The 19,511-nt window shown below is 42.7% G+C and overlaps 1 protein-coding gene across 1 annotated transcript in view; it reads left to right on the top strand.

Annotated features, from left to right (window-relative positions):
- The window catches only part of LOC142020892 (polycystin-1-like protein 2), an 82,111-nt gene that overhangs the window by 10,233 nt on the left and 52,367 nt on the right, over positions 1–19,511 (top strand). The window contains 8 exon segments of the mRNA XM_075009133.1: positions 1,115–1,276; positions 6,912–7,097; positions 8,200–8,310; positions 9,742–9,889; positions 11,279–11,508; positions 13,147–13,551; positions 16,021–16,119; positions 18,506–18,555. Of these exon segments, the coding sequence (XP_074865234.1) occupies positions 1,115–1,276; positions 6,912–7,097; positions 8,200–8,310; positions 9,742–9,889; positions 11,279–11,508; positions 13,147–13,551; positions 16,021–16,119; positions 18,506–18,555 (1,391 nt within the window).

Genomic DNA, 19,511 nt, shown 5'->3' with positions numbered 1-19,511 from the left:
TTCATGCTAGCTGTAAGTGACCTGACTGCCACCAAATGGGACAGTACATCAAACCCAGAATGTCTCTCAAGTGTACATTTCTACTGCCTTCAAGTACATAATAAAATTATCATGTTTCAGTTTAATGTTTAAAGTGGTATTTATAATCCATATAAACAGATCTTAAAATCAGCTAAATGATGGCCCCTCAAAACAGGGCATGGGTGCTCAACCTACTTGGCTGGCTCTCGGTAACCAAGTCAGGTCTCTGCCACTCAACGCTGGTCTCTGCAGAGCTGGAACTGCCTGATCCATGCTCTACATCCTACAGCAGTTCATAGATTCCCTTTATAGAGATGGGGAGTGAATCAGAGACTGACTCTGAACTTTCTGCTCTCTCTGAGCTGTTTTATGTCTCTGAGTCAGGCCATCCTTTCCCAGGATAGCTGAGCAGTCCTGATGTAGTACTTTATTTTAAGGAATCTTTTAGGGAAACACCATTTGCCTCATCATATTGAACAAGTGGCAGATCCTAGTTTGAGAAAATTGCTTAATCCTTTTATCTCATTCTTTACCTAAACAAGAGTTGCCAGCCTATTCTGTCTCCAGTCCAGACTCCAAGCATGTTGGGTGGTCTGGAAGCCCTCGATTGTTGTAGCCCACTGTGTTGGACCTCCTTGCATAGAGCAGTGTCGGGTAACCTGCAGCCCATGTGACACATGTGGCCCATTGGGGCTCTATGTGTAGGCTGTAATATGTTTTATTTACCATTGCCAACATGTAGGGTTGCCAGATAATGTTGGTTTCTGTCTGCTGAGGTTTTTTCCTACTGGTATTAGTAAAGTGACACACATGTAAACCAAGGGCTTGTGAAGTGAGGTGAGTGCTGCTACAGTTTAATAGGCGCACCCTGCAAATTCTAGGTATGCCAGCGCAGTTAGCAAAACTATCCTAGGAGACTGTCTTGGTTGCAAGAATCTTGCGGCCCACTGATATGAAGGAGGGCCACTCATGCAGCCCACTCACTCACCTAGGTTGCCCAAAACTGTTCCAAAGGCTCTGTCCTGAGTTCCAGATTCTGGGAATTTTCACTGATGATTACAGATGTTTTCAATGTGATTTACTTTGTTCACAGGATCACTGATTTGGTTGGACACTTCAAATATAAGCTACGGCAACTGGCATGAGGATCAGCCATCTCTCTTAGGCAATTGTGGGTACATCCTGAAGAATGCTGGCTATGAATGGGGCATGACAGAAAATTGCAGTCAGGAGTTTGACTTCATCTGTGAATTTGGTAAGGTGTACAGCTGATGGTGCTAGAACTGAGCATGCTGCATTTCAGGCAATGTTAAAATCACCCAAGATTTGCTACATGTGATCATTCTGTAAATACATATCATGCTAATTTATTTAAATAAACTCCATAAAACTCAGGCAGCTATCCACTTTGCCATCCTGCTGATGATAAGTTCCAGAGATGCGTTCAGCATCAGAGCCAATGAGCATTGTGGGTGCTCAGCACCTTGATGGTTCAAGTTCCAGTGCTAACAAAGGCTGTGGTAGTTCTATGACATGGATTTTCATTGTAAGGAGAGACCAGAATGGTACTACGCAAGTCTCCACATGTGCCTAAAGCCAAGAATAGAAGGTTTTCAGAGATGAAAGGCTACTGCATTCACTCACTATGCAACTAGTGCCTGATTAATTTGGACTCAACTCCTAGAAGCACAGGAGTAATTAGAAATCAATAGCTGAGCACGTTCTTGTCTCACCTCAAACCACATCTGCTGTACAGCAGTTTCCTCTATCATAAGGAGCAATGTTCCCTCTAATCTCTTCCATCCATGCGTGGAATTTTTCCATCAATGTGCAGAATTAATTCTTAGGTGCACCAAGGTATGTGTGAATGTGCGCCACCAGTAGAAGCAAAAAACGTAACTGTGGCTTTGCCTGTAATAGAGAGTTTTGTCAACAAAACATGGGGAGCTTCCAGATTCCCAAGGCATTCTGTCGACAATAAATCGATGGAATGCAGCACTTTTGTCAACAGTATTATTCCGCTCCCCATGAGGCATAATGCCTCAGTCAACAGAGATCTGTCAACAGTCTCGACCTGCTGGAGGGGGCTCTGTTGATAGACAGGGCTTCCCGGACACCAGGCAGCCTTGTCTGCTGTGCTTCCAATTGGCCATTTAGTTGAGAGAGCTGCCAGGCAGTCCAGCCACTCTGTCAACAAAGCAGATTCCTCTTGCAATCTGCTTGGCAATTTGGCCACAGTCTGTCGATAGAAGTTTCGACAGATATCTTCCAACAAAAACTTCTGTCAACAAATCATTGTAATCAAGACATGGCCTGTGGGTGCTCCCTCAGTCAGCCAGGAAGCATTTGAATCTCCTCACAAGCACACAGCTTACAAGGAATAGTGGTAATGAGAGTGACTAGATGCTGTAGTTTTCTCTGGATTTCCTGTGGTAGACTAAACAAATCCAGCTCATTGTATCTAATCTCAACATCCAGGTAAAAAAAACTGGCTTAGATCAAGCAGTCCAGGAACTAAGTGCTGACTGTGCTAGTTTATCCAACATACATATCCACATATAAGGAGAATTTGTGCTTCTCAGGGGTTTCATGTGAGTGAGGCATTTTAAGCTGCTCATTTGTGTAAACTAGAGCTAAGGTCACAGCCATCTTAGTATTATTCAAGATAGTTAAGTCCAAAGAAGACTAGGAGGTATTACAAGGGGAATCTCACAAAACTGGGTGACTGGGCAACGAAACGGCAGATTAAAATTCAATGTTGATAGGTGCAAAGTAAAACTTATTGGAAAAATAATCCTGACTGTATACATATAATGATGGATTCTAAATTAGCTGTTAACACTCAAGAAAGAGGTCTTATAGTCACTGTGGACAGCTCTCTGAATACTTCTTCTCAGTGTAGCAGAAGCTGTCAAAAAGGCTAACAGAATATTAGGAATTATCAGGAATGGGATGAACAATAAGACTGAAAATACTTTGAATACTGTGTCTTATTCTGCTTGTCCCACCTCAAAAGAATGCACTGAGAGTGGAAGAAGTTCAGAGAAGTGCAGAAAAGACAATGAAAGTTATTAAACATCTTCTATATAAGGAGTGATTGAAAAGTTTAGGGCTCTTCAGCTTTATAAAAGAGACAACTAAAGAGTGGCGTATGATACAGGCCTATAAAATCATGAATGTGTGGAGATAATTAATAGAGAAGTGTTATTTACATTTTCCCACAATACAAAAATGTGGGGTCACCCGAGGAAATTAACAGGCAGCAGACTTAATACAAATAAGAGGAAATACTCACACAAAACACAACTGACCTGTGGAACTCATTGTCATGGGGGGTTGTGATGGCCAAAAGCCTAACTGGGCATTCTAAAAAAAAAATTGATACATTAATGGAAGATAGGTCCATCAATGCCAAGATGGTCAGGGAAGTAACCCTAAACTCAGGGCAACACTAAGGCTACAGCCACACAGCAAAGTTATTTCAAGATAACAGCTGTTATTTTGAAATAACTTTGCTGTTGTCTACACAACTGCTAGTTTGAAATAAGTTTGAAATAGGGGGTGTGTTATTTCAAATTTTGTAATCCTAATTTCAGGAGGAATAATACCTATTTCAAAATAACTATTTTGAAATAGGTGCTGTTAAAATGTGGAATAATGCTTATTTGGAAATAGTTATTTTGAAACAAGCACTATGTGTGCAGGCTATATAAGTGATATTTCAAAATACATTTTATGTGGAGGAGCCCTATTTCAAAATATCTTATTTTGAAATAAGACTGTTGTGTAGAGGTAGCCTAAATCTCTAACTATCACATTGGCTGTGTCTACACCTGCGTTCCTCTTTTGAAAGGGGCATGCAAATGAGGGAAATAGAAAATGCAAATTAGGTGCAAATTTATATATCTGATGCCTCATTTTCGTATTCTTCTTTTGACAGAGCTTCTTTCAAAAGAAAAAATCCAGTGTCGATGCAGCTCTTTCGAAAGTAAACCCCATCTTCGAAAGAACCCTTCTTCCTTTTTTTTATGGGAAGAAGGATTCTTTTGAAAATGGGTTTACTTTTGAAAGAGCCACATCTTCACTGCTTTTCTTCTTTCAAAAGAAGCTCTTTTGAAAGAAGAATATGGAAATGAGGTATCAGGTGTGTAAATCTGTACCTCGTTTGCATTTTCTATTTCCCTCACTTGCATGCCTCTTTCAAAAGAGAAATGCAAGTGTAGACACAGCCCTAATGAACAATATCAGGGATTGTAACAATGGATTCCATTACATCATTTCTTCATTAACCCAGAAACGAAGCCTAGACATTCCTGACATCAAACCACCATTTCAGAGATTAATCCAAATCACTGATTTGTGTTCAATATGTGTAGTCCATATCCACTGATGCAGGGCAGGGCGCTGGGAAAGAGACCTCTTCGGTATTTGTACCAGCTCTGCATGCTATGGGTCTGAGCTAGTGTTCACAGAGGTCAATGGCACTCATTTCATGCACTCCTCTGGATGTTAACTTGAGCCCAAGTTGACCTGTAGCAGCTCACATGTTTCTGCTGTGCTCGGAATCCTCAGACTGCATGTCTGTCTACAAGGTCTGACAATGAGACTAGATGCTCACCTACAATGTTGGTAAGTGCAGTATAGAAGCACAGAAAGATAGATGGACTTGTAACTAAGCTTTCCTCTTCTGTCATTCTTCCTAGAACTTTTTATTCTTCTTTATTTGCAGTTAGAATTTCACAGACCTCATGACAGTCATTCTTTACATTTCACTGTCAGGTACATAATAAACGATAGCACTATACTATAGTAAAACACATGATTCTAAACAAGTTTCAATGGGTAGTGTTTGTCAATTATTCCCAGTTTTCAAAGTATAAATGCTGTGCACAATTTGCTGAGGGAGCAGCTATAATGACAACCTTCTTCGTCAAAGGAAAAGAACAAAAAAGCACTAGATAATAGCCCCAGTTAGAATTTGACAGCAAATTATGTTACAAGCTGATTTAGACAGAACTAATCTGTAATCTGGCCATGTTGCTATAGATACAGCTAGGCTTACATTTAGCCATTAAATAAGGATAGTACACAATTACCACACTGTTCGTACACTGGCACTGCTAATAAAGGCATTCAAGAGAAACCTAGTCATAGCTGTAATTGGAGAATGATGGACTTAAATCTGTCGAAATTGAAGCATCATTCTTCCATGCCACCCATAAATGACACCAAGGCCGTGTCTACACTAGCCAAAAACTTCGAAATGGCCATTCAAATGGCCATTTCGAAGTTTACTAATGAAGTGCTGAAATACATATTCAGCGCCTCATTAGCATGCGGCAGCCATGGCACTTTGAAATTGACGCGGCTCGCCGCCGTGTGGCTCGTCCAGACAGGGTTCCTTTTCAAAAGGACCCTGCCTACTTCGAAGTCCCCTTATTCCCATCTGGTCATAGGAATAAGAGGACTTCGAAGTAGCCGGGGTCCTTTCGAAAAGGAGCCCCGTCTGGATGAGCCGCACGGCAGCGAGCCGCATCAATTTCGAAGTGCCGCGGCCGCCCGCATGCTAATAAAGCGCTGAATATGTATTTCAGTGCTTTATTAGTAAACTTTGAAATGGCCATTCAAATGGCCATTTCGAAGTTTTTGGCTAGTGTAGACATAGCCCAAGAGTTTTTAGATACCTTTCTTAAATCAGTTCAAGTCACTGGAAGAATCCTAGACAGTTATGCGCTTTCCCCTCAAAGAATAAGATATGTGTGTTTAGAGGCATGATCTTGCTGTGCTTACTCACCCATACAGTCCCACTGGAGTCAATGGGACTTCTCATATGTGTAAGGGTGCTCTCATAACTAGACTACAGTCAAGCCCTCTAATAGGTAACCTTTCCTTATGAGCAGCTTCCTGAGTCTAAGGCAGATCACACATTACCTAGGGACTGTTTCGAATATTACAAGTAGCCTGAACCCTTTATGTATTACTGGTCAAAACTTTTAAATGAAATTTTTTTCAATGAATAGTTTTTCAAAGTTCTTCATTTTTGATTCTCTTTAGTTTTTTAAAAGAAATTAAGTCTGGAAAAAATCTCTTTTTGATTTTTGAAAGCCAAAAATATGTTTTTTGTTCTTTGCCCTTCCCTGCCCCCCCACGTTTCTTATTTTCACTCTATTTTTTTAACAATTTTCTTCAGTTGTTATCATTCAACTGAGTGAGAAAGGGGGAAAATATTTGGTTTACTTTTTTGTCAAAAAAAACCCACAGAAATTTCAACAAAATGCATTTTTCATTAAAATATTGAAGAAAAATTGCAACTAATGTTATATTTTCATTTTCCATTTCAGTATCATTTCTACTTTTTTATATACACACATTCAGCAGAGCCTTCAGCTGCTCACTTCCTTCAGACTTCAAATGTAACATTTTGCTCATTGGAAGAGGCACTGAGGAGCCAGCATGCTAAAAGCTGAGACTAGAGCAAGAGCTGGTTAAAAAAAAAGGAGGCGGGGGAGGGAAGGAACTCTAAGTTTTTTGCCAAAAAAATCCCCCATTTTTCAGAAATTTATACTTCTAAAACATTTCAACCAGTTCTGTAGTTGTTCAAAAACAGAAAGCTTCATGAAAATTCCACCTGAACGCTCCACTCTGTTTTAAATGTCACAATTTTGTTAACATTTCAAAATGAAAAAGAAGCCTTCAACATAACTTTAATTTAGATCCACCTTCAGGGAACATCTGTGAGGTGTGTGTCTCATTTCTGGGCATGATAAGACCAGGCAGATTCCTGGGTTAGGAGAAGCTTTTGCTAGTTCCTGTGGCAGAGGACAAGATAGGGCAGAGCCTGCACTGTAAGTCCTTCTCTGAGATAACATCAGCTCTTTCTTTTCCATCAGAATCTGGCCAGAGCATTGCATGTGATGACTCCAATGCCACCATGCAATGTGGATCAGGAGAAGTCATTCAAATTGGAGACAGTTTCTATGGGCGTAAGACCCCACACTACTGTGTATTGGAGACTGCCCACCAGCTGGACATGGAGGAAGACTGTAGCTGGACCAGTGTCAAGGATGAAGTATCAGGTAAATATCCCATGGCAGCATTTGTTAGAGATTTAGAGGAAGCACTTCATTGTGTGGTACCTAAAACAACTTACCTTGCTGTACTTCAGTGGATGTTCATGGGTCAAATTCTGCTCTTAGTAATACCAGTGCAAGGCCAGAGTTGAGTTTTACATTAGTGCCACTGACAGCAGAATTTGGCCTATTACTGGCAAATAAAAATTACATATTTGCAAGCTTGAGTCTAGCTGCCTTCTCCTATCTAGCCCATTGTCTGATGGTTAGTCTGCTAATCTAGGACTTGGTAGATCTTGATTCATGTCCCCATTCTGCAAGAGACATCCTGTGTGACCTTGTCACTTGACCTCACCGTGCATCAATTTCCCATTTGTAAAGTGGAGGTGATAATAGTCCTGTTCTGCCTCACCAGGGTGCTGTGAGAGTAAATATTTTAAAGATTGAACAGTGCTTTGTGCCATACAGATGGCAAAGTGCTGTGCTAAAGCCAGGTGTTATTACTATTCAGCAGTGCACTTTTTATATTGGTTTTACTCATTTTTTCACAATGTGAGCAAAGGATTTCACTGTTATTTCATTACAGTTTTCTCATCAGTAGAGTTTAGGATCATGCTTTGGTCATTTTGTCTATCAGACTATTATTTATTACTAAGGCAGAACCCAGGTAGAGTCAAAGTGAAACCTCTCTGGAAGAAAAGTGCATGCAGGTGAAAGACACTATTATTTATCCACCAGATTTTATACTACAAAGTTTTCTATTCACATGTGATTTTATTCAGCCATTGTTCCCATTGCACAAATTCCATTAAATTCAATTTCTTTCCACAATTCTCTTTTATCTCTGGTATGGAACCTGCACAACATCATTGACTCTATTTCATTATTTCATCCCTAGGTTTATCTTTCTGTTCTGCTTAGTTCTCATGGTAATTTAATTTACTGACGGTGAGTGAGGAGGAGTGCTGGGAGTACATTTGGCCCCCTGTGCACCTTCAAACATCACCTATGCTCAGTACCCAGCTTTTCTTTGAGTTGCTATGAAGCTTAAAGTGTGGTACTTCAATATACCAAACTACAGTGCACATAAGACTGTGATGCATTCCAGGGCAATGTCATGGACTCCAGGCATGCCAGGTGGCAGCAGATGGGACTTTCTTTGGAGATCCTTGTCCTTCATTGGGGAGCTACTTGTCTGTTCAGTATCACTGCATGGAAGGTAAATATTGAAACGGTAGCCACATGTGTCCATATTGTACAATGTTTTGACATAGTCATTAGACACAATCTCCTTCAGATAGTTTTAGAAGTTATAGTCAGGTCTGAACCAAGAATATCAGATGTGGATCTGAGTCTCTGAGTCCCCAGTCTCTCAGGAGATTCAGATTCAGCATTTAAGATGGAATCCATCACACAGAGAGAGCCTCAAGTGGAGAAGTTCAGGTCCAGCTCAATCTTGCCCCAAATCCCAGGGCTTCCAGATGTGCCATTTCCAGGTCAAGTCCGGCTTTAATGACAGCCATTTGCTGTGTATGCTCAGCCTGCCAGCAGCCAACCCTGGTGAGCTGTGTGTGGCCCATGCACTAAAGGTTCCCCACCCTGGCCTAAACAGCTGGGATCTGTGGTGCTCTTTGCTCCTCTAAAGCTATTTCAGCTCTTAGTTCCTCTCTTCTAGATGTAAGGGGATCAGTGATATTATGAACCCGTAAGAATCCATGCCACCCCAGCATATGCACTCTCTCTGTCCTTTCTCTCTGGCTCTGTCCAGGCCTCTTACCACACCTCAGTGAACCACACTTTCTTTAGGATGACCTCATACCCAGTTATTATCCAAGTTTTGGCCAGTGAAGTTCACAAGAGGGCAATCTCAAGAATATGGGCCCCTTTAAATTGCCCTTCCTCTCCAGTAGAGGCCATCAGAGAGCTCAGTTAGTTACTTCTTTTCTCGGGTAGTCCTCAGGGCTCACACAGAGAATAGGTGTTGCCCCAGCAGTAAATAAAGTAGACTCCAAACTGCCTCAACAAAGTATACTCTGGTGTGACAAAAGAGGGTCACTCCTAAATTTGGCCTTTGTTAAGACGTTATCAGTTTGTGTGACATTTGTCCCTTCAGAACTGAAATGAGATCACCAAACTGTCCTCAGATAACTGCTGAGCTGGACTGGGATAGGACCAGAGGTCTAGAGGTGAATGTATAGCCTACTACCAGTGCCCTGAGCTATGCTGTCCCCAAATGTTTGTCTCCTTCAGCTTCATATTCTGAAGGAAGGCGAGGCTGAGAGAGTGGAGCACACTTTGGCAAAGGATACAGCTAAATACAGATTAAGTGCATGAGAAGAGTGTCCTTCACAGGAAAGGCTGTGTCAGATGACAGCTGTAGAGGGCTTCGAATAAATATATATGACTATGAAGCTGAAGTTTGTACAAAACACTCAACTGTATAATTATATTTTAATGAGAATTGTGACAAGGAAAATCAGGGAAAAATCAACTTAGTACCGTATGTCATCAATTCCCTCCATTGTCTGAATGAGACAGCAATATCAAGCAATAGTACTTCAGTGAAGACCAGATGCCAGCAATACATGAAAACAAATGCTTTTAAAATGAGCAGGTGATGATGCTGTGCTCTGTGTGTCATGTTTTACAGGTTTGCAGCTGGCCGTGACAGATACATGCTTTATCTTTGAAAATATTACAGTTTCGCTCAAATGGCTACTCTCTCCCTATTCCGGCAACCTCTCCTGCATAATTAGCACTGGAGATGGACACACTATTGATCCCTATTACCCTCTAACGTAAGCTGAAGGTTTTATGTCTGATTTCACAGAAGAGATGCGGGTTTTTTAGTTTTAGGGGAGTGCGGAAATTTTGGTTTCATGGTTCTTAAAATGAGCAACTGAAAACAAAGCAATAACTGGACATGCAGCAAGATGAGTGAATTTTGCTGTAAATTGCTTTGAAATTGTTAAGAGCAGCAGTGACCGTTCTGTCATGCTGCCAGCCGCAATCTTTCATTTGCCCAGTCTGAGTGAATTCATTTTCCTTCTAGCGGGCTTTACTCTATATTCTGTACACAAAAACTTACTGAGAAACATGTTGTCCTTCTACGAAGAAACTAGCCAAGCAGCTTTAAGCCTAATATTTTGGTATCCCCCACACAACAGTATTTTTCCATACCCGAGGTTATTGAAAATGGCTCCATGGTGTTTTGTTTTTATTTTTTCTAATTCCTTGAAAACTTGGGAGTCTTCATCACTGACAATTTTAAATCAAGACTGAATGTTTTTTCTCAAAATTTTCCCTAAGAGAGTGGTGGGTAACCTGAGGCCCATGAGCAGCATGTGGCCCATCAGAGTTCTATGTGTGGCCCATGAGATATTTCATTTATTGTTATCCATGAGCAGGGTTGTCAGAGTCTGCTGGTTTCCGTCTGCATAGTGTTTTGTTACTGGTATTACTAAAGTGACATGTATATAAAGTAAGCGCTAGTTAAGTAATTTGTATGCTGACTGCACAAAACATTGACTGTGAGAGCTGTGCGTTCCCTCTGCATCCAATCAAAACGCTACTATGGTTCATTTGGCAGACCTCACACATTCTAGGTATACAAGCACCGTTAGCAAAACTACCCTATCCCAGCAACGAAGGGTCCTGTGGCACCTTATAGACTAACAGAAAAGTTTAGAGCATGAGCTTTCGTGAGTTAACTCAGTTCTTCAGATGCTGGTCTGAAGCATCTGAAGAAGTGAGTTAACTCACGAAAGCTCATGCTCTAAACTTTTCTGTTAGTCTGTAAGGTGCCACAGGACCCTTCGTTGCTGCTACAGATCCAGACTAACACGGCTACCCCTCTGATACCCTATCCCAGAAGACCATCTTGGGTACGACAATCTTGTGGTCCACTGATATGTAGGAGGCCACTCATAAGGCCCACTCACCAGCCTAGGTTGCCCATCACTCCCCCAGGAACTATTTTGGGGGAAGTTCCGTGGCCTGTGTTATACAGGAGATCAGAATAGCCCACAATGGTCCCTTTTTGCTTTGGAAGTTGTGAACATTTAGGAGATAACATATCTCTCTTTGAGCCTTCATTCAGGAATGGGGGACCTTGCTTTCAGATCATACAGCTATAATCCTCTTTGTGCAACCTCCCATGACATTTGGATATCCCCTTTGCATTTAAGCTTGTCCAGCAATGTGACACACCAGTATACCTCTCCTGGAGAATTTACTGTCTTCGTGGAATGCACAACCAGTGAGTGGCATGTTACAGCACAAAAACTGGTGACCGTTCAGGATAAGATGGATCAGATCAGCATTACTGGGTGCTACAGCAAGTACAAATCAGGAAACAGTTCTCACTGCAGGACCCTGTATGGGGAGATGTTATGGATCCAAGTTGAACTTAATGGAGGTGAGAGGAATCGGTTTGCACAGATAATTAGCAGGTTCAGTTGGCACAGGCAGAATCTCCACTAAGCACATCTGCACTTCTTTAAATTAAAACTTTCTCTAAGCATTAACCATCTCAAACTAACTTCATCCCATCCCCATGCTAAGGAGTCAGGGTTATAGCTTCTGCAACACTTCAGATGTGAGTACAAACCTTTTTCCTTTCTGGAGAAGTCTGTCAAACAAGAACCACACAAGCCTAAAGCACACATCTTCCTCTTACTGGCACTGTGTTTAATCGTTAGAACAGGGGCACTGGGAGTCCCATTCCTTGGTTTCTAGCTCTGCACAGGCTTGTTGTTTGACCCTGAGCAAGTCACATAACCTTGCAGGGCCTCAACTGCCCATCTGCTTAAAAAAATATGGCACTATTGACCTACCTCTGATGAAGGTTGTTGAGGTTAATTTGCATTTGTCCAAGGTTCTGAAAACCTTGGGGAAAAGTGCTTAATAACTGCAAAGGATGAGGATTATATATTAAAGCAGGGGGAATAATTTGTTACCAATCATTTGGTATCTGAATTTGTCACAAACTGACTGATTTTTCCCAAATGCATTTGTTATTCAAAAGTATGTATGGAATATTTTCTGTAGAGGGTTCTTGGTCTGAAGTTTGCCTTGCACATTTTCATTAATCCATATTCATGCTGTTTTGATTGGAAACACAGGCTATGCCTAGATTATAGTGATTTGTCAATAGAAGTTTTTGTCAGAAAATATCTTCTGACAAAACTGTCAACAGATCGCAGACAAATTACCAAGCACATCACAAGACCAATCTGCTCTGTCGGCTGACAACAACTGGACTGCCCAGTCACTCTCTTAACAAAACAGCCAACCAGAAGCACAGTAGACAGGGCTGCCTGGTGTCCCAGAAGCCCTGTCTGTCAACAGAGGGTCCCCCAGAACATACAGACCGACTTTCCAGAGGCTTTGTGTCTTGTGGGGAATGCAATAAATCTGTCAACAAAAGTGCTGCGTTCTGTTGATTTACTGTCGACCGAACACCTTGGGAATCTGGACACTCACCGGGTTTTGTTGACAAAACACCAGTTTTGTTGACAAAATCCTCTAGTGTAGACATAGCCACAGTGCTTGAGCCTGCCAGGAAACTGGATGGATGCTGGCTCCAGTCCAGCAAGGCACATAAGCATGTGTTTAACTTTTAGCACATTGAAGTCAACAGGAGTCAACTACTCAGAGCCTTAAAGTTAAAGATATGCTTAAGGGCTTTGCTGAATTAGGACCAAAGTTCTCAGCACCTTGTACGATCATGCCCCCTGTTATGTCTCTAGTTCTTGACTGAGTGATCAAAACTCTTAGAATACAGCTTCTGATCTGCAAGCATGTGATTAAGAATGCAAAATTGAATATTATTTTCTTGAATTTTATTGTTTTCCACTGACATTTCTTCCTTCATTTGTTAGAATTCTCATAAAAAAGCAAACACATAAGGGAACAAAAACAGATGAAGTGAATTTAAACATTGAGCAGAATGTTTGCACAACACTGTTGCAATAGTTGCCCAGCTCGGGTACTTATGTACCTGGATGCCAGACTTGGATGATCTGTGATGCAGTTCTGAATTCATACTTTCCAGGTACTGGAGTGACATACACTGTAACAGCTGACAACACAACTCTGATTGAATCCACTTCAAAAGAAGGAATTATCCCTCACAATCTGACGCTTGATGGTACCTCTCAGCAGCTGATTGGCCCAGGGCTGCATCAACTGGACATTCTGGCAACCAGCAACACAACAACATCTGAGATTTCTGACAGCATTACAGTTAATTTAGTTGAACCTATATCTGGTCTTCAGGCTGTGTTAGCCTCCGACACACTGGAATTAGGAAAAGACCTGGAAATAAACATCTCTGTGGCTCACGGTGCACCGGATAAGCTGAAGTTTGAGGTGATCGGGTCTAACAAAACTCACTCTCATCAGAAAGACAGCCCTAATGGAGAACCAAGAATATACACTATTCCTGTCCATTCTGAAGGTACAGCTTACCACCATGTTATTATTCCCCCAACATAGAATATGAATATATATATTACTTTAGATTAAGGAAAGCAAGAAAGAACACAAGTCAAATCTTCATTATGAGAGAACAGCTTCTGTATCTCCTTTACAACAGGCTGCAACAACAAAACCCTTTTTCAAAAGAACCCTTATTCTGCAAAAATATTAGATGTACAGGGTTCTTTCAAAGACTGGGCTTTTTCCCAAAGGAACCCTGTCTACATTGCTGTTTTCGTTTTCAGAAAAGTCTCTTCCAGACACGCGATCGCATGAGATTACGCAAATGAAGCACAAGATTCATAAATCAGCACTTCATTTGCATTTTTGATCTCCCTTATTTGCATTCCTCTTCCGAAAGGGGAACATAGAGTAGACGTAGCCGTAGAGTTCAGGCAGACTGAAAGGTGTCCTACATAGAAAACACAGGCACCACAGTTTCAGAGCTTTGTAGGCCACATAAAAACATAGTATCTGTTCTCTCCTTTAATATTGCTTTGTAATTCTTGAACCAGGCAAATCAACAGTTACTGTCAAGGCTCAGTTTGACAAGATGTTTGTTGTGTGTCTGTACGAAGGTCTGGACATGCAGCTTGTTGTGCTGTCTGTATGGCAGCTGTACAGTTACATATTTTCTGTTTGCATGTCTTTGATTCAAGCTATTGTTTTGTGCAGCCTCAAGGCAACAATGAGACTCAGATTATTTGACTGGTGTCAGATCAATGCAACCTTGGTGTAACAAAGTGGAGAACGAAGCCTTCAGTCTCTTATTTTTCTAACAGATACAAGGTCCATCACTTAGCAGCTGTTTCTGCCCATGAACATTAGTGCATATTAATTTCCAGGGCTGGGCTTTCTGGCATTGCCCAACATTGTAGACCAGGATCCATACCACAACACAGTAGCCCAACTTCCAAACGCTTGATGGGAGACATAGCAGTTAAAGAGCTCTGCCTGATGCCTGGAGTTTGGAGAGGGCACTACAACATCTGTAAGGCAACTGAGGGGCACACGCTGTGCAAACACATTTCACTAATGGGTGAGGGAGGGACAAGAGTCCGAAAAGACTCAGAGTGAGACTAGAGGCAGGAGCCATGTTGTCTGGATGCAGTTGTACTGATGTGGGTTGTCTTGAACTGGCAATCACAGGCCGTGTCTACACGTGCACGCTACTTCGAAGTAGCGGCGCCAACGTCGAAATAGCGCCCGTCACGGCTACACGTGTTAGGCGCTATTTCGAAGTTGAAATTGACGTTGGGTGGCGAGACGTCGAAGTCGCTAACCCCATGAGGGGATGGGAATAGCGCCCTACTTCGAAGTTGAACGTCGAAGTAGGGCATGTGTAGACAATCCACATCCCGCACCATCAAAATAGCGGGGTCCACCATGGCGGCCATCAGCTGAGGGGTTGAGAGACGCTCTCTCTCCAGCCCCTGCGGGGCTCTATGGTCATCGTGTGCAGCAGCCCTTAGCCCAGGGCTTCTGGCTGCTGCTGCCGCAGCTGGGGATCCATGCTGCATGCACAGGGTCTGCAACCAGTTGTCGGCTCTGTGGATCTTGTGTTGTTTAGTGCAACTGTGTCTGGGAGGGGCCCTTTAAGGGAGCGGCTTGCTGTTGAGTCCGCCCTGTGACCTTGTCTGCAGCTGTGCCTGGCACCCTTATTTCGATGTGTGCTACTTTGGTGTGTAGACGTTCCCTCGCAGCGCCTATTTCGATGTGGTGCTGCCCAACGTCAAAGTTGAATGTCGATGTTGCCAGCCCTGGAGGACGTGTAGACGTTATTCATCAAAATAGACTATTTCGATGTCGCTACATCGAAATAAGCTATTTCGGTGTAGCATGCACGTGTAGACGTAGCCACATTGGAAGACTGTGTCTTGGCCTTCGCTCCAGCTATTCTGTCTCCCTGGTGGCACATTGTGAATACCCCTCACTGTGGTGCTCTCTCCACCTTCCGTGGTGGCTGGTGCTACACACAGAGGTTGATAAGCCTGCCACAGCTTGGCATGTAGTAAATGTTCCCTTTCAGCTCAGGCAAGAGAGGGTCATGCTTTCAATGCAGAGATCACAGGTTTAATTGCCACAGATGATGATCCACCCAGGGACAGGGTGTTGCAGAACCCTACAAGGTGATGGCATTTGGGATCCAGTTCAGTTTTGGAGGCAGACAAGAGGTGCTATCAGACCTAGCTGGCAGTGCTAAGCTGAAGGTGGTCAAAGGAGTTAAAAACTTCAGATGTGAGGGCAGAACCTTTCCCGGAGGTCCACTGCCTTTACCTGAATCTTACTCTAATGATAAATTTAGCAGGTCTAGTGATTCACAGGGGAGGAAGAGGATCTCTTCCTAAAGACTCGGACACAATGTTGGATTTTCTGACTCCAACATGTAGGTATATTGCACGGCAGCTGCTAATGGTCTAATCTACCTTTGGCACCCTGTCCTTCACAGGTACGTTTGTGGTCAAGGTGCTAGCTATGAATGCCTTCTCGAACATGAGTATGCAGATTGGGAGCATCACCGTTTTGGCCAACAACTCTCTTCAAGAAGGTAATAATGCTTACCGAACACTGCTGTTGGCAGTCTTACCCTGTGACCCTTCTGTTCACTGCACTGAGCACTGGCACGGTCTGCACATAGGACTCTAATAATTGCTTCCTGCCAAACCAGTGCAGATAATCCTCTTGGGCTACGTCTACACGTGCCCCAAACTTCGAAATGGCCATGCAAATGGCCATTTCGAAGTTTACTAATGAAGCGCTGAAATGCATATTCAGCGCTTCATTGGCATGCGGGCGGCAGCGGCGCTTCGAAATTGATGCGCCTTGCCGCCGCGCGTCGCGTCCAGATGGGGCTCCTTTTCGAAAGGGCCCCGCCTACTTTGAAGTCCCCTTATTCCCATGAGCTCATGGGAATAAGGGGACTTCGAAGTAGGCGTCGTCCTTTCGAAAAGGAGCCCCGTCTGGACGCGACACGCGGCGGCAAGGCACGTCAATTTCGAAGCGCCGCTGCCACCCGCATGCTAATGAAGCGCTGAATATGCATTTCAGCGCTTCATTAGTAAACTTCGAAATGGCCATTTGCATGGCCATTTCGAAGTTTGGGGCACGTGTAGACACGGCCTTAGATTCCAGGGAAAGATACCAGAACCAACATATACACAATGCCCCACTGCAATTTACATTGGCCAACCTGGAACAGTCCCTCTGTAAAAGAATAAATGGACATATATTAGACATCAGGAACGGTGATGTACAGAAGCCTGTGGAGGAACATTTCAATCTCCCTGGACACTCAGTGGCAGATTTAAGGGTGACAGTTGTGAAACAAAAAATTTTCAGAAATCGAATGGAGAGAGAAATCTCTGAGCTGCAATTTATTTGCAAATTTGACTCCATTAACCATGGATTAAACAGAGACTGGGAGTGGCTCACAGCTTACAAAGACAGTTTCTCTGCTCTGGGTGTTGATAGCTCCCCACTAGATGCTGACAATGGCTCACATCCCCCTGTCTGATCTGACTTGTTTTTTCCTTTTTTGATAAGTACTGTTGATACTGGGCCATTTCCACCTTGCTGAATAGACCTTGTCAGCTCTGGCCCTCCCCCTTTACTGGGACCCCACTCTTTAAATACCCCTCTGAACCCACCACCCCCTACTCATGCATCTGATGAAGCGGATCTTTGCCCACAAAAGCTTATGCTCCAAAATATCTGTTAGTCTATAAGGTGCCACAAGACTTTTTGTTGTTCTTGAAGCTACAGACTAACACGGCTACCTCTCTGATACATAGACACTAATTGACTTTCTTGCTGCTGATCTCAAAGAGGGGCAAAAACAAGGGATTGATTAGACATGGAGAACGAACATACGCTCCTCACCCAGTCCTGATGTCCCTTTCTATAGGGCAAGGGGCATGTTAGCTGTGCAATACAGGGAAGCCAACATTGCTCATTCTGTTACTGTCTCGTTCAGCCCCAGTTGCACTACAGAACCACTAGAAATTTTGCCACTGACTTCAACAGAGCAGGCTCATCCTTACATGAGAAGCTGGACTTCCAAGGACTGCCCATTCTACACTTCTTACCAGCACTCAATTCACTTTAAAAATCAAGTGAGAGTTACAAGAATGTAGAACAGTATCAATTTAAAAAAAATTCCGTTTATAAAAGGCCAATAGCTGCTTTTTACTTCTGCCTATTGAAAAGAACTACCCTGGCTTTGACATGGTCCTGGTATGGCATCTCTCTGCACAAGGTTACACACTGCAGACGTGCTGTTTGTACTAGAAAGAATTAGCTAAAGATGTGGCCTGGGAAATACTTGCAGAGTTTGTGTAGATTCAGGTATTACATGAAGTGTTGTCAACAAACAACATGCCACTGGATAGCTCAAGTCACAGCTACATTCCTAATAATGAAAAGACACATTTAATCCCATGAACTAATGGCCTATTGAAATAATACTACTGAGCCCTTATTTGCCACTGCTCTTCCTCAAATTGTCTTTGTACTCCCACCCCCAGCTATCAGCTCTTTGCGGGACAGGCACCATCTTTTTGGTCAGTGTTTGCACTGAGCACAATGGGACTGTGGTTCATTACTAGAGTTCCTACACACCATAGTAACACAAAAATTGTTCTTCTGATTTTGTATCACTTCCACTAGTTTAACTCCAACAACTTAAATGAATTTACTCCTAATTTACCCACTGTAAGAGGAGAATCAGGTCCCTCTTCTTTATAATATATTAGTTGCTTTTTGTTAGTTTTTCCATTGCAACCTTTCTGCTTATCATAAAGTGGGAGTTTGGTGCTTGTAGCCCTGACTTTAAGACAGATGGGATGCAAATCATGATTTACCATGCTCAGTCACCACTGTCTGGCAGCCTGGTGAATGGTAGTAAATCACTCTGTTATCTTCTTTATACCCAACAGATTCATCTCAGGACAAAGACAAATCCAAACCAAACACCCAAAAGGCAAAGGTGAGTATTGTTCAAAGGAATAACATAAAGTGGAAATGGTAAGAAATTTTTGGACCCAATTTTTCATGTTGCTGGGCACCCATAATTCCTACGTTGTGGCCACACTAGCTCTTCCTTTCGGAGGGGCTATGGTAACGTGGCACTTTGGGAAATGCTAATGAGGCACTGTCAATGAATATGCATTGCCTCATTAGCATAATGGTGTCCGCATGCGCTTCAAAACTGCCGGTTTCAAAATGCATACCGCCCATGTAGCCGGGGGCCTTTTGAAACATCCCTCCTGATTTCGAAAGCCCCATATTCCCATCTGGTTTTGGGAAGAAGTGGCTTTTGAAATCAGTGGGCTGTTTCGAAAGGCTCCCCCAGCTACACGGGCAGTGTGCATTTCAAAACCAGCAGTTTTGAAGCACATGTGGCTGCAATTATGCTAATGAGGTGTTGCATTTTCATGGCAGCAACTCACTAGCATATCCTGAAGTGCCACATTTCCATCTAGTGTGGCCACAGCCCTACTGATTTCAGTAGGGGTTGAGATTCTTGGCACATCACATGGCAGAGCCCTCTAAACCAAGACACAGAATGTTAGATTAACAGAGAATCCACACTCTATATCTTTGAGACAAATACAGTCTTTAGATCTGTTCTAAAGCTCATAGTAAAAGCCATCCAATAAAAACAAAGAGACTAGAAAATGTGTTTCTCTCAATGACCAATGCTGCTTGGACTGAAATCCTCTTAGTTTTTTAAAAAGTCAGCTATTTTTTTAAAGCCAGCTTCTGAGAGGGTAGCCAGAAAATAGAATGGTCCAAATTTATGTGGAATGCCATTAACATTTTTTCTAAAGAATTTTTCTGTTCCTCTGCTGACACTAACAAGGGTCTTTTCCAGGGGTAAAAGTAACTTAAATTTCTTACAGGTAGTATCCTATTGCAATCCTTGCTGGGGGGGCAAGGCCA

This window comes from Carettochelys insculpta, chromosome 14 (assembly GCF_033958435.1).
Source record: "Carettochelys insculpta isolate YL-2023 chromosome 14, ASM3395843v1, whole genome shotgun sequence".
Taxonomy (NCBI): domain Eukaryota; kingdom Metazoa; phylum Chordata; order Testudines; family Carettochelyidae; genus Carettochelys; species Carettochelys insculpta.
Note: the sequence above shows the minus strand (reverse complement) of the source record. Positions and strands in the feature narration are given on the sequence as shown.